The sequence below is a fragment of the Leptosomus discolor genome, chromosome 2 (assembly GCF_034619465.1).
Source record: "Leptosomus discolor isolate bLepDis1 chromosome 2, bLepDis1.hap2, whole genome shotgun sequence".
Taxonomy (NCBI): domain Eukaryota; kingdom Metazoa; phylum Chordata; class Aves; order Leptosomiformes; family Leptosomidae; genus Leptosomus; species Leptosomus discolor.
In genome coordinates, this window is record NC_141392.1 from 69,893,818 (window position 1) to 69,909,134 (window position 15,317).

Genomic DNA, 15,317 nt, shown 5'->3' on the forward strand with positions numbered 1-15,317 from the left:
AAAACTGCAGATATTTTAACCTACACTGTTTCTATAGTTTCCTTTTAATACCTTATTATAAGAGTTAAATCCATTGGTGTCCATCATCAATAATTAATCTGACCCTGTCTGCGCAGCGTGAAAACCACTGAAGAGACTGATAACTATAAAGGGTTTATTTTGACATGCAAGAAAGTAGGGAAGGGCTCACCTGAACTGAAAGTCCAAAAGAATGTGCCACATCCAACTGTCATAAGTAACATGAAAATGATTGTCCAGGGCAACTAAACAAAACATTACAAGAAAACAAAAGTATACATGATTTTTTTCTTTTTCAGAACCACACAAGAAAGAAAAAATGATGGAAACTGGTGAATATTGTGCCCTTTTATTTTACTTTTCAATTATCCTAATGTTTTAAATTAATTCTTGTCAGAAGTCAATATTGGATTTTTGTTTCTTTTCACAGCCAAAACAGCAAAGCAAGATGTAAGAGCACATGGTAAGATCTGTGAAAGAAAGTAAGTTTTAAAGTCTCATTTATCTGGTTTGATTTTAAGTTGAGACAGGGTCAGGTAAACGGACACAATAAGTGAAGCTATTTGGTTTTCTGGAGCTGATATATGATCAAATGCTGCTGAGAAGAACAGCGAGAGTAAGAATTTTTTATTCCAGCTTTTAAAAGGTTTATCTTTTCAAGGAATGGGGCCTTCTTGAAGGTTACAGTAAATGGATGGAGAGAAAAACACAAAATAGGAGCTTCAGTGCTCGGAGGGGAGGAAAAATATACGTTGTTTAATTTTGGTTTTATTCCAAACACCCATGCATTTTGTTGTTGTAGCTAGGTACTCTTCTTATTCCTGACTGGAATCTACTTCTCCAGTTTATCCAAATTTGGAAGAACATAAAGATTTTCAGCTCCTTTTACAGCCAAGTTTGATGATTCACTCATCAGATGACTCTATTTTCTCAGATACAAATTCTGAGCAAAAAAATACCTACAGTAGACAGTCAATTTATAGAAAAATGAATCTGTCCTTTTCTATAGCATAAAAACCTGCGATAGTGCTTCAGAATGAAGGTATGAACAATGAAGAAAGAGAAATGTAGTAGTTCAATTAATCAGGATTTAGTTAATGCAATTATGAAGAACAATAAACAAATTAGACTGAAAAAATATACGTTCAAGGAAGACTTTTGAAAGTGGATCCTCCCCTGTAGCAATACTAGAAGAGTTCTGTGCTTTGAGTTTCCAATAAACTGGAAAAAAAAAAAAAAAATCTTTAATTTCCCCAAATTACTGAAATTGTTAAAAACATATTTCTATTGCATACCCTCCACCTATGTTTGATATGTGCTTGTTGTGAAACTTCATTTTACTCGTTCTTTCATCCTCCTGCTTTGAAAATAGTGGAGCTATTGAAGCTCCATACATACTTGTCTATTGACGTTGTTTTCCATTGCTTTTAATCTGCAGGTTAATTAGTCATCTGCCATGACACTGTCCAAACAAGCAACATATGTGTGTGTCAGTTTTTCTCTGCATAAAAAAATGAACACCTTCTCTGCATTGATAGGTAGCATATTGACCAAGGGAAGAGGTGTTAGAATCAGTCTTAGTTTCTTTATGCATTTGCAAAATTTGTTTCCTGCAATGTTTTATTTTATTTTACAGCATCTGTGGAAACTCTGAAGTCAAAAGGTGGGTGACTATATTTATTTTTTAAATTGAAATGGAAGAACGCTGTTGTTAACTCTACTGTTAATGAAAAACCTTCTTGTGACAAAACTGCCAACACGTGACTTACGTAAAACAAAGTGGACCTTTAAAATTATAGTGGCTTCTTCCTCGCAGCACTTCAAAGCACCTCAAGAAAACAGGCATCTTTTCCCTGAGCTGTCCGTAGACTAATAACCTCTAATTCTACAACTATATCAAATGCGGTTTCTAACCCTAACTCAAACCATAAGATTTTTGTGAAAGGCAGAAAGGAGAAGTAACCAACCTTCTACAGAAACATGACACAGAGAGTAATATTTCTCTTTTTGCCAGTCCAGCTGCAGCACTGAACAGTTTTGTTTCTTTACTGAGTCCAGGAAGTTTTACAGAGAGGCTCAGTGAAACAGTTTTTCCTTCTTTTCATACAAGAACTGCCGATGGCAGAAGGTGGGAGGTGTAGGACCATTGGTATTTGCTCCAAAGGTTGCTCCTTTCCAGGATGCTGGGGAACTGGGACTGGTGAGAAACATCAAGGCCTTAAGTTCAGGCTGAGCAATTATTTAATTGCTTGTGTCAGTGTCTGACTTTTTAGATATATACAATGCAAGATACTAGCTCTGAATTGCCTCCAAGAACATAACAGATGTCAGTGGTATCCTAGATAAAAATGGAAAATGGAATGGCAAGTTACAAACTGCACTTCACTGTCAGTCCATGTTTATTCATAACAATGACCACCTTACTTTATAAGCATTCTCTTTCAAACAAATGGGACTGCATGTATCAACTGCTCAGACTTGTGCAGTGTGGTCTCTGAGCTGTCCACCAAAAATCAAAGCCAAGGAAATTAGAATGTTCAGGTTTTAATACCCTGCTATCATTCAAGCATCTTCTTTTACTTCAGAGTTCATCTCTGATGCCTCATTCGCATCAATCAGTAAATACTGACACAAGTAGTCAGGCTAAACTGCAAGGCAGTAGAGTGCTCTTCTGTAGCATGAGGAAGGGTTGCAGAATCACAGCTGTGGAGATTAATGTAAGGAAATCAAAGCTGATACATTATTCCCTTTATTGGGTGTTTATAAGTTCCCTACTTCATGGGCTAAATTCATAATGCTGTCATGGCTCTGCAGCTAATTGTATTGAGCAAAACAGAAGCCAGGGTAATTTAAGCATTTGTTCTCTTTATACTCCCACTAGACGAAACACAGAAACTAAAGGGGAAAAAAAGTATGTTGAGTTAAGCTTCTGCATTTTTAGCAATTTCTAGATAGCCAAATCTGAAAACAAAGGTAGTCTTGCTGCTATGAGTGATTGAATAAAGCTTTCCCCTATTGCTAGGAAGCCTCTGAGCAAATCTTTTTGATACACTATTATTTCTTCTGTAATGTTATAGTATGCATATGAAGCCAACATTTCAACATCTGTGAACACATTTCTGCCAATCCTGTGTCCATCAGGGTCTGAAAAGAGGTGTAAGAGTTGTTTCTTACAGAATTAAGTCCCTTTCTGCAAACTTGACTGGGAAATGTCGTGATATACCTTTTAAGTTGTTGTTCCTACTGATTATATTTAACCTTTTATTAAAGGTTATTTTGTTTAGGTAATTTGTAAAGTTTACAGACAGAATTAGCAGTGATTTGAAACTACAGATCTTTTACCTCTGTGCGTTATTGCTGTGAGTAGCATCAAATATTTCTAGTGAATACTATATTTCATATTTCTTTAGATAAGAAGCAAGTATTTGTATATGTAATAGGGATTCATCATATCTCTAGCATTTTGTAGGCTGGAAGAAAACTCTTCCTTATATGCTAGTTCACGGTTCATTAAGGAGAAATAGAAATTGTAGGTGTCTATTCCATAAAACAAGAGTCATTCTATTACTTTTGTTGTGAAAAAAGCAGGCTCACAACTTAAAGTGTTTGTCTCAGCCATCTTAGTTTTACCATAGAATCAACCTAATGTTGAATCTGAAATTATTCTCCAGTATTTAAGTAAACAAAAAACTTTGTTTTAATCAGTCACCAATCACCATTAAATAGAAATAGCTGACGTTAGCTCTGGAATAGTTTTTAATTTCTGAAATATTACTTGTTAACAAGTGATCTAAATTTGTGTTGCTAATTTTGAAACTCAAACACAGCCTGTACTCCAGGGGAAAAAATGATATTCATATTAAAATGTTACAGCTGTTCTTTTTGCCTCTTAGTAAGAATCACAGAAGAATGCTGTTATTTTATTCTAAATATACTTTTTTTATAATGACAGACAAATTCTAGTAGTGTTTAATAGCTATACCTTTCACCAAGTCTGAACCAAATCATTGCTTTTCAATCTGTATTCATTTGTTCTTTGTTGCTGCTCTTTATTGTTTCCCATTTTTTCTGCTATTAATCCATTTAGTCTTAGCAGCTCTCTGGGTGCAATGTAGTTTCAAATATTCAGTAGCTGTTGGCAAATTTTAAAATTTTAAGCATAATCATGGAAGGCAAACAGTCCTGTTCTGGAAACAAGTGAGGCTTTTAATGAAATTCTCTTCTTTGGTAATTAAAAAAATTAATCTGCTGGCATAGAAGGAGGTCTGGCTCATTCCCACTAGCTTGTACGTCTCATGAACTATCAAGCTTATATGAAGTTTTGTGCAGTTTCTCACTAAAGGTTCTGTAATGCCACTATGGCAGGGAATTTTTTCAATTCTCCATGTAACAGAACAGTTCCTAACCTGCAACAGACACTTCTTAGGTTCATGATTTCTTGATATTAGTGATGTCACAATGAGGAGCTCCTGCCTCTGACCTCAGGGTTCAGTGAGTGAAGTGTTTTTTTTCTCCAGAGAGAGTGATTTCTTTCAGCTTTCCTTCACACTGAACAAATATCTCAAAAAAGCTTTAAAATCCGTGACATTTCAGAATGCATATTTCTGATGTGGATTTTAGTTATGCAACCTGACTCTTTTGGGATAAAAATATTCTGACAAATTTGATTGTAGCCTACAACTATTGAGACTGCGGAAATATTTGAATGATGAATTCCTCTCCTGGCTACTTTCAGCACGAAACAACATATGCTAAGCTCTCTCTCATTTGACTCCAAAGAGCTTATGATGGAATCAGAGAAACAATTATCGTAGAAATCATCCATTTGATCTACGTTATGTCAAATTGTCAATAATTTTGCTGAGAAATGACAAAATATAAATGGGAGTCCAGATTCCATTTACTTCATCTGTTTTTTTAAACTACAATTTACTGAAAATATGACTCCCTGACAAATTTCTACTTTTACCTTTATGTGCACTCATTTTAGCAAGCATTATTTCAGGCAGGTGTTTTTGTTGGTTTTGGTTTAGTTTTCTGTTGTTTTTTTTTTTTTTTTTGGTTTGGTTTGGTTTTGGTTTGGTTTTTTGTTAGGCCTGGTATTCTTCTGCTGAGGAGAAAATTGTAACACACGATAATACATACATGGTACTTAAGTCGTATGGCTAAAGGATCAGCTTTTCAAATTGGGAACACCAGCGATGGGACCATTTTTTACAAAGAGGTCATCTTTCAAGCTTGAAAATGCTCAGTGAAAGGGATGAAATTGGAAAATCTGTCCCTGTTCTAATAGAAACAAAACAAAACCTTCTTTGGAGTCTTTTTCCAAACACTGACTCTATGTGTGCAGGCTTTCTATTTGTGCAGGCTTTCTATTTGTACAGACTGTTAAGGGGACACCTATTACCTTGATGATAAAAGACCTCCCAGCATTACCAAAGTAGCTCATGCCTCTCTTCTCAAAAAGCAAAGCAAGTAATGAAATGTCCTGTTTGTCCTTCCAGGTACTACTGTGCCATGTCCAGATGATGCTACTTGGCAGCTCCCAAAAATTACTAAACCTCTGATCTGTCTCAGCAAGTTCTTCTTTACAAACACTCACTCACAGAAACGTTGTAGCATTACTGAATGAACTGATTCCCAGAATAGTATTAATATTACTAGTTGTTATTTTTAAATATCAGCCTCAACGCTTCTCAAGGATGGCTGGTTCCTTCATCATAACTGCACTCACAGTCTACCACTGCCACATGAATTCGATGACTCTAAATACCTGATCTTCTCAGAAAGCTGTATTGCTCTTCTAACCTGCAGTTCAGTATCCAGAAAATACTTTTATTTTTTATTCCATCAGTATTCTGGTTTTCAGTAATTGAACAAACTAAAACTGCTGTAGTTTTAGCTAAAAAGGATAAACATGCTTTGAAGAGAATAACAGTTCTCAGTAATCCATTTTACTCTTATCATAGCTACTTTTGCAGCTTTAGGCGCTAAAGACATTTTGGAATGCATACAGGGCAGGTTTCTGGTTCCTCTTTTCATATATTTTTTTCCCTATTAGAATAAGTTTATTCTTCAAGATGTTGGCCACTTCGTTAAGATTTTTGGAAGTATTGTGATATTAGTTTGCTCAGTGATAGGGCTCAATGCCCAGATTCATCGAGGCATGTAGGTGTCTAGTTTAATACTGATTTAAGTAATTCTGCTGATCTGGGCCTAAGTGAATGCTAATAGCATAGATCTACAATAAACATTAAGGGCTTTTGCTCCTCTTTGGCTTTCTCTGTGTCCAGTAACATCAATGCAAAGTTAGGTACTTGAATAGAAATTGAGTACTCACTTTTTTTTTTTTTCTGTGGATCCAGTCAGTCATCCCTTCAGCCTAGACTTGATTTTCAGGCAAACTGAAGATTATCTTCAATAAAATAAGTTACCTGTGGTAACTGAGGTGCAATATTTCACTGTTTTCATGGAACTTGCTCACAAACACTCACTCACCCCACAACATCTTGCAATAAACAAGAGTAAGTGGCAAGGGAGTGATTGATATGTGTGAGTTAGTCCATTCCACTCAACATGAAGCAGTTCATCTGTCCATACCTGATGTTTCGCTGAATCTCAGGAAAGGTACCCCGCTGGGAACAGAAGAACCTTCTTTTGGCCTCCAGTCCACTTGCAGTCATTGCAGATAGGCTTACTAAACGAGCTGGCCTGCTTGGGCCATCATGCCCAGCAGCTTCAGGAGGCTTCCTTGATGCCTGGACTGCAAGCCTGGCCCCAGAGGGACCACCAGTACATCCCTCCAGAACAGCAAGCACACCTAGAGGCAATTCATAGGTCCTTTGAATTCCCTGAATTTCTCAGCATAAATGATGATAACAGAACATGATCCTCAGTATTTACCTTGGCTCTAAAAGCCAAGCTCTCAATTTAGAACTGTGAATTGCTGTAATAAAACATTGCATTGAAAATATTACTCTGCTTGACAGGTTGAAATAACAAGCTGAGGGGATGTTATGTGCTGATAACTCTGTAGCTGCAAAGTCATTTCTATACTTATCAGATGTAAATTAATTTTCACTGTCCACTTTACATCCTGCCATTTATACTGATTGTTTATTCTTTGCACTACTTTTAAACAAGGCAATGACCATGAAGCTTATTTTCTTAATGCCACATTTTTGTGTCAAACATGGTAAGAGGATATCTTTTTAAATTAAAGCACTGCTTCCTATTCAGCATAATCATTATAAATTATGGCTACAAAAGCTTGGGTTTCAAAAGTGAAGTGTTGGCACTGCCATTTAAAGCTAAACGAATATGTTCACATATTTACAAAACTCAACGCTGAATAATTCAATTAGACAAGAAAATATATATGTTGTCCTAAGCATATTCAATAATACACAGAAATCTTGTACATTGACAAACTTGCCACATAAAGTATCAGAAACAATAAAAGATATCCATATTTATGTAAGTTTCCTAAGACAGCACTATCTGAGAGAATTCCTTCCTGTACCTCCTCCTCTTAAATAATTTAATCCTTAGTGTGGACCCAGGAACAAAAAATCTCTGTCCCTTGTCTCTCCAACTGTGAAGATCAATTCAGGAAGTGTGGAAGCTAAAGTTTGTGAATAATCAGTTGGATATGTCTAGATATCCCCACCTGGGCTGTTACAACTGCTTCCTCTGGCATCAGCAAAGGTCTAGCAGCCCTGATGCACAAGTGATTTGGTTCACCCTTCTCTCTTCCATGCAGAAATCACAGTATTCACAAGGACTAAGTCAAGTGTCTCTAAATATGCAGTTTGCCTGTGGCCCACTATCTTCAGTGAGTCTAACTACATGCTTGAAATTAAAAATGTGTGGAAGCATTTTGCCATGTCAGGGAAGAAGAGTGCAGGTTTTTGCTGGTGCAAACAGAAAACCACACTCATGTAGGGAACCCTCCCATGGCTGGGTAAAGCAGAACTTGCTTGCTTTGCTCTCTCCTCCGTTATGCAATATGCACTGCAGTTCAGACTCTGTTCCACCTGTGATCAAGAATACAGCACTGTTATTTATTTTCTGAAAGAAAAAAAGTTCCTTGTTTGCTTTTGCTCTTTTCTTTTTAAGATACATAAAACATAATTATTATGTAGTCATATATTGGGGGAAAAAAGGTATCTCATGGTTGCTAATCTTTGAAATCATTGGCCTCAAAACAGTCTGCAAGCATTTAAGAAAAGCTTTGTCTGTTGGAGCAACACTTCTGACCAGAAATCTTACTTAAAACTTCATTTTCAGCAATATTTGAAAAAAAAAAAGGAAGAAAAAGCAACAAAGACAGCAGAGCAAGGTAAAAAGAAAACAAAGCATGTTGGCGTTATCTGTCTTAAAAGATAACGGCACAAAACCAAAAACCTCAGAAAGAGGGATGACAGCAGCCTTTAAACCCATTCCTCTGCTAGTATTTGCCAGGGCTCTGTTGTGCTTATCAGAGCAACAGGGAATTTCCACCAGGAAGCTGGCTTTGTCCCGCTTCCACAAAGCTGTAACCCCCACAAAAATCTTCAAGTGAACAGGCTGCCTCCTTCTGCTTAAATGTCTTGTGCTGGGACTTTGTGTCCCACAGATCTTGCGAAAGGTTTTCTGCCCCTGTAGCCTGGGCAGGAATTAAACTTTACTATTCAGTCTTAGACAGTGATTTGCAATGAGGTAAAAGGGCAAAGTCCCCCTAAGGTCAGCTGAGCTGCCTTTCTTATCCCAGGTGAAACATTAGCCCCATGAAGAGCCACAAAGGTCCACTGAAGGGAAACTCAAAAGCTTTTGAGAGCAGAACTTGTAGATGTTTTTAGCAAAAAGGTTAGGATTGTTATAGATGCATGAATGGGAATGTCTGAGAGTGGGAACACCAGAAGAAGAAAGGATACAAGAACTGGACGTGTTGGTGGCACAGAGTTCAACAGCTCAAAAAGTCTACATACGATTTCCCAAGCCAACCATAGCAGGAACTCCAAAGGGCAGGCTACACCTAGGCTAAAACAAAACTCAGCCCAATGAGTGATGATGGTAAACAATTGCACTCTAGGTTGCATCAACAGCAGCGTGGCCAGCAGGTCGAGAGAGGTGATTCGCCCCCTCTGCTCTGCTCTGGTGAGATGCCACCTGGAGTGCTGCATCCAGCTGTGGGGCCCCCAGCACAAGAAAGACACGGACCTGCTCTGGCAGGTCCAGAGGAGGGCCACAAAGATGATCAGGGGACTGAAGCACCTGCCCTATGAAGACAGGATGAAAGAATTTGGGTTGTTCACCCTAGAGAAGAGAAGGCTCTGGGGAGACCTTATAGTGGCCTTCCAGTACTTCAAGGGGGCCTACAGGAAGGTGGGGAGGGACTCTTGATCAGGGAGTGTGGTGATAGGATGAGGGGTAACAGATTAAAAATGCAAGAGGGTAGATTTAGATTAGATATTGGGAAGAAATTCTTTACTGTGAGGGTGGTGAGACACTGGCACAAGTTGCCCAGAGAAGCTGTGGCTGCCCCCTCCCTGGCAGTGTTCAAGGCCAGGTTGGATGGGGCTTTGAGCAACCTGGTCTAGTGGAAGGTGTCCCTGCCCATGGCAAGGGGTTTGGGACTAGATGGTCTTTAAGGTCCATTCCAATCCAAACCATTTTATGATTCTACATTGGAGTTTTTCCAAACTTGCCAGTAACCTTAAGGATAAAGTATAAGGCATATTTAGTAATGTCGCTTTGGTCAGTTGAGCTCTTATCCCTTTCTTTTCTCCAGTTTCTCAGCTTCAGCTTTACCCAGCATTGCTCAAGTCAGAGCAGGCAACCTGCAGCAATTATCAGATGCTTGTTAGTTGTCATGGAAAATGTTATAATTAGGCAGGCCTTGGCCTAGATTTCAGTCATTGTTAGTCTGGGTTTCTCCACACTATTTTCCATTGCCATACAGGTGCTTCCCCAACCATCTGCACTGCTTCCCCTCTGTTTGACTATCTCATGCAGCAATGAGGAGGTGTTTGCTGTAACATTTGTCCCTTCTGTTATGTGCCACCATTAGATGGGACTTCATCTGCAAAATATTTTAAACTGTGCCATAAAAAGCACAGACTGAGTGACACAAGTGATAGTTTCACATGGTTGGCATTGAGCAGGGATTTCTAAACCATCCGCTGTGATACCCAGGGAACTCAAAAGGTGGACAAACTATTTCCCATGCCAGCCATCAGCACCAGCAGCACTGTTTCCCCATGTCAGCAGCCATCTAATTTCTGCAAGTCGAGTGAATAAGAGCAATGTGTAATGTCTGTCGCAAGTATTTCTGTAGCAACTTCCGAACACTGGCAGCAGCTCAGTTCCTCTTCTGCACAGAAGTGAATATAAACACTTTCAGACAGCAATTTCTTCTGCTTCTCATTTCTGCACCCTGTATGTATTGGAGCTACTGCCAACACACTGATCACTCAAAGACAAATGAGCCAAAAAAATTTTCAGGCATTTTTTTGAATATTTACATGTACTTATATTTCTCATGGAAGAGTAAAATATGAAGGGATGGAAGCAGCTCTGAGTTATGTTTTGAGTGAAGGGGAAACTGTACCTAATTCACTGATTCCAGGTATCTGGAAGATCTGAGGAAGAGTAAGGACTCTTCTTCTTAATCAGAAAAGTATGAATGCACCAGGAAACAGTTTTTAAACTGAGCCTTTTAGACTGAGAAATGAAATAATTTGCTCTGCTAAATTTTGTACGTCAGAATACACATCAAAAGTAGACAGATACAGACCTTGTCAAAATTAGGATTTGCAGTTTAAGAAAATCACTAAATATAAGTATACTTGCGGGACAGTCTGGATTGTTGGCAGCTCTATTTGTTTAGCAATCTGGACATAGCTTCATTGTTTCAAACTTGAAGGTTTTAGTGATTAAACATGCTATTCCAGCTTTAACCTCAAATCCCCACCCTCTGGGAAAGGGTTAAAAGTTTGTAGCAACATTTCATTTCACTGATCTTTTATTAGTAGTAAAGCAAATTTGCATGTAACATTTTTAACTGTTAAAAGCAGAACAAGAAGTCGGGGAATTGCCAGAAGTGTCTGGAAAAAGATAGTACTTCAACTCTTTGCTCTATTTGTTTGAAAAATGACATGAGCAAGTGTCAGACAGTTGCCAGGGAGTTACTGTCTATTATTAGGGCAACTGAGAATTAATACTTAAAGAAATGAGTAAAAGGCAAAGATTTCTTTTTCTTGTGGTATCCAACAGTACTAAGAAAGGAGTTAATTACTACCAGTTGAAGCAGGTCATATAAGACAGGGGGTTTTTATGCTCTTGTTGCAAATCTGCAAGTTACCAGGTGGGAACCATGAACTTTTCTCACACATACTGTCAAGCAACAATGCAGGGGAAATCACTTTCAAGATATATTTAAGCACTTAGGGACAACATATATCTAAATACTTTTTCATTAGCTGATTGTATTAAAAATAATTTCTTACGTGAACATGTATTCTAATACTTCCTTTTTTTTCTCTTTTCACTTTTCTTTCCCTTCTCTTCTCTTTCCTCAGATCAACCAAGGAAGAAACAAGGAAGTAAGTTATAGTTTTACATATTGCTTCACCCTATGACTGATAAAGCGATGTTGGATATATAAATAATAGTTAAAAAAAAAAGTATAAAAGCTCCTGCTGCTAGTCAGAATTACAAATCATAGTTGATTAGACAGACTAGAACTGATACAACAAAGCTGATAATAATAATTATGGATACACTGAGAAATTCTAGTCTGTTTAAGACGAAGAAGTTTCATTCCGATACTGTATATTCTTCCTTAACAAAAGGAGGAGACTTGTGCAATAGGACAAAATACCTATTTATAACATCTATGTTTATTATTTTACACACAAAAGTCTTCTCTCCACACCAGCTAGGGTCACTACAGGTCTCAATTATGTGACAGTTATTCTATGTGTTCTGATGTCAGCATGAACGTAACACCGCAAATCAATACAAAACAAGTAGCACAAGGCTATTGCCATGGGATTTTTGCTGCAGGTTGTCATTTTACCAAGTTATGGCAGACTGTCTAACAGACTTCAGTAAGTTCAGTCTTACAGAATACGGCCGGTGTCTATTTACACTCTGATTTCCCATTTCCAGGTCTGTCCTAGGTCATTTTTGAAATTCTTCAGCAGCATCTGTGTCACATGCCACACATTCTAAAAGCCACTTTTTCTCCTGGAGATTACAACTACCTCTGAAGCACCTTCCCAAATGTTTCCTCATTTGGGGGTCACATGGAACTTCAAGTTTCGTCAGTAATGACTTAATCTTTCAGTTCAGAATTTTTTAATGTTCTTTTTTTCTAATTGCATCCCTGAGGTAACATCTTTGCAACAGTTTGGGTAATCATGTTCTTATTAATGGAGGTGCGCGACAGTTCTTACAGGCAGGCTATTGAAAGTAAAAATTTTATATTGTGCAGTAAATGATTTATTTTGGTAAAGGCATAATATTGTAGTATTTAGCTGTGCTACTTGTATTCTTGTATTAATTACAAAATCTTTATTTGAATTGTGAACCACAAAGAAAAAAAAAAAATAGAAAAGTCTGCATCTTCCACTTCTCTTTTTTTTTTTTTTTTTTCATAGCAACCATTGCACCGAACATGGAATCTCTCTTGGGAATTTTTCACAACTCATGAGCACAGGACAAGTTTTTCAGTTTTCTCACTGATTTTTATACCTGCTAGCGCAGGTTTCTGTCATTAAATTAATATTTTAAAATTGATGTTGACTTTTTATTAGGACTACTAAAAACACTTAGTTCCACTGGTATGCTTCACAGACATCTGCAGTAAATTTTTTGTTTTCTCACTTTGAAAATTAGTGACCCAATCATAAACTGGTGAGTACAAAACTGAAGGTAGAAGCAGCAGAGCAGAGGTAGCTTCTGAAGCAGTTGTCTGGGATGTAGTGAGAATGGAAAGAGACAGCTTTGTTACAACAAAATTACACTTTTGACCTTGGTCAATATAGTACTTTCCCAAGATTTCTTTAAAAATTATATCGTCTGAAAATACTGCATTTTTAGAAGCACAGTGTAGAAGGAGAAAAATAATGAAATTTTTATCCTTTCATGTCAGCCCCAACAGAACAGGGCTTTCAATGTCAACAGTAAATTAAGTTTTTCCACTTGATAGTTACTTCTACCACAAATAAAATTTTATTATTTCTAGTTTCCTTCAATTCAGATTCCCCATGAACTCAGTTTGTCCTACAAAGAGATGAATACTAAATTGTGAACAAGAAGCTCTATTGATACCATGATACATTACTATCGGACACATCCCATATTTTTATAAGAAAAGTGAATTTTGTGTGCTTAAGGTAGTAAACAATTATCACTGCAACTACCCACTGTAGCTACTGCAAGTTTCATATCTATCTGCTAAATACAACCTTCTCCTCATTAGGAGTCTTGACCTCTTATCCTACGTGTAGAAACCAAGAGGGTCTTCTAACAGAGATCTTTAATACCTTCTGGCACTGAATTGCTGCCAAGTTTTTCAATAGAAAGAATTTTTTACTTCGTATTAGAGAGAGAACATGGTATCTTTTTTTTTTTTTTCCAGAAAATACCTTTTAATTTGTACTTCTCAGATAAGATGTATAAACAAGTGTAACTACTAATCAGATGATTAAAACATTCACTTAAAATGCAAGAATTCAAAAGTCAAGTCTCTATTCTTTCTGATTAACCTGTTTTGGGACAGTGCCATCCTTCTAATTTTGGTGGGAAAAGCTTTGCAGACCTTGGATCTATCAGCCCAGAATGATGGTCTCGCATTTTGTCTCAAACAGAATTCCTGTCTTCTGTCTGGTTCAAATTCTTTTTTATGCCTTTTACAGGGAACTGCCCTCCCTCATACAGTATCCATCAAGGATGGTGTGGTCTAGCCATCTTCACTACTCAACTGTAGGCAGAGTAAAAAGACCTCCTCATCCTCCTATTTGTCACTTTTTTTTTATTATTTTTATTTATTGTGTTGCTCTCTCAATTTGATACACATCTGACCCGTAGAAAGAATAGTTTCAATAAGGAGAGCCTTGGGCTTGCTGAGCAAGAATGGGCAATCCCAGATGAGGGAAGTAGGCCACAGCCAGCTCTGATGAGTCAAAATTGGCAAAGGGTCAGTTTTGTTCTTTCTGGTTAAGCAAGTTGAAAAACTATCTTTATTCCATATGAAGCTTGCAAATTTTGCACATTTTGTGGACTGAACTCTCTGAAAGGAAGCAGGTGAATTTTGTACAACTCTTCCAATCACTCCATTTTTCACTATTTCTCCCAATGTATGATTATAGTCTCTCATATAATCTAGATACTTCATTCTCTCTCATAGTTTCACTCAGTTATGGCTTCTGACTGTCACTTTATCAGTGTGAATACTTCTTTTACAGATCCTGGAAAAGAAAAAGAATCAAAATCTCCAGCTGCTCCAAAAGATAAAGGTAACATAGGAGGACAAAATTGTATAAAATCCTAAGATCTATGTGGATCAAGAAAAAAACCTTGCATTGGCCATTTTGTTTTTACGGTATATGTCACTTAGGAATTTATAAGCATAATACTGTTTCTGTAAATTAAAACTTAATTGACTTTACCTGTATCAGAAGTGCAAATAGAGCCTTGATAATATGAAGCATCTGTGTGAAAAATTTAGAAGTCCAAACACAGAATTTAGGAACACTTGTTAACATTTGCTATTACAAGCTGTAAAGTGAAATAAATTTTGAGTGATCTTTATTCTTTCATCATACTTAAGAAAAGTTTGTGGTTTCACTTTGTGAAACAGTTTGTGATTTCACTGATGAAAAACAGTTTTGTACTACACATTTAATTGGTATCATGGCTCAGTTAGAAACCACCAATTATTCAGTCATTATCCCAGAGGTATTAGTTGTTAACCTTATATCACTCTAGCTTGAAGATTAATAAATTATTTTTACAGAATATTCTAAAGAAAAGGAAGGAAAGAACCCTACAGCTTTAAAAAATAAAGGTAAGAATACAGAATAAAATATAAAAATTTTTGAAAACCACACAAAGTAGAATGAAGATATAAATTTTAAAATAATCATTATAAATCTTTCTCATTATAAATCTTAACCAAGCAACATTTAATTGGTTAAAATATTCTACAGGATTTACAGCACGAAAAAGGGGGGAAAGGACATAAATAGAATATGGCGAGCCAATTGACATTCAGAAGTCTTAAAATTAATTAAATAAATATCACAAAACCA

The 15,317-nt window shown here is 36.9% G+C and overlaps 1 protein-coding gene across 1 annotated transcript in view; it reads left to right on the forward strand.

Moving 5' to 3' along the window:
- TRDN (triadin) overlaps nt 1–15,317 on the forward strand; it is a 200,220-nt gene that overhangs the window by 116,728 nt on the left and 68,175 nt on the right. Inside the window, exons 19-26 of the mRNA XM_086461253.1 lie at nt 318–350; nt 449–481; nt 1,655–1,685; nt 7,735–7,747; nt 8,329–8,359; nt 11,580–11,603; nt 14,472–14,522; nt 15,023–15,073. Coding sequence (XP_086317379.1) covers nt 318–350; nt 449–481; nt 1,655–1,685; nt 7,735–7,747; nt 8,329–8,359; nt 11,580–11,603; nt 14,472–14,522; nt 15,023–15,073 — 267 coding nt within the window. The remainder of the gene's footprint in view (nt 1–317; nt 351–448; nt 482–1,654; nt 1,686–7,734; nt 7,748–8,328; nt 8,360–11,579; nt 11,604–14,471; nt 14,523–15,022; nt 15,074–15,317) is intronic.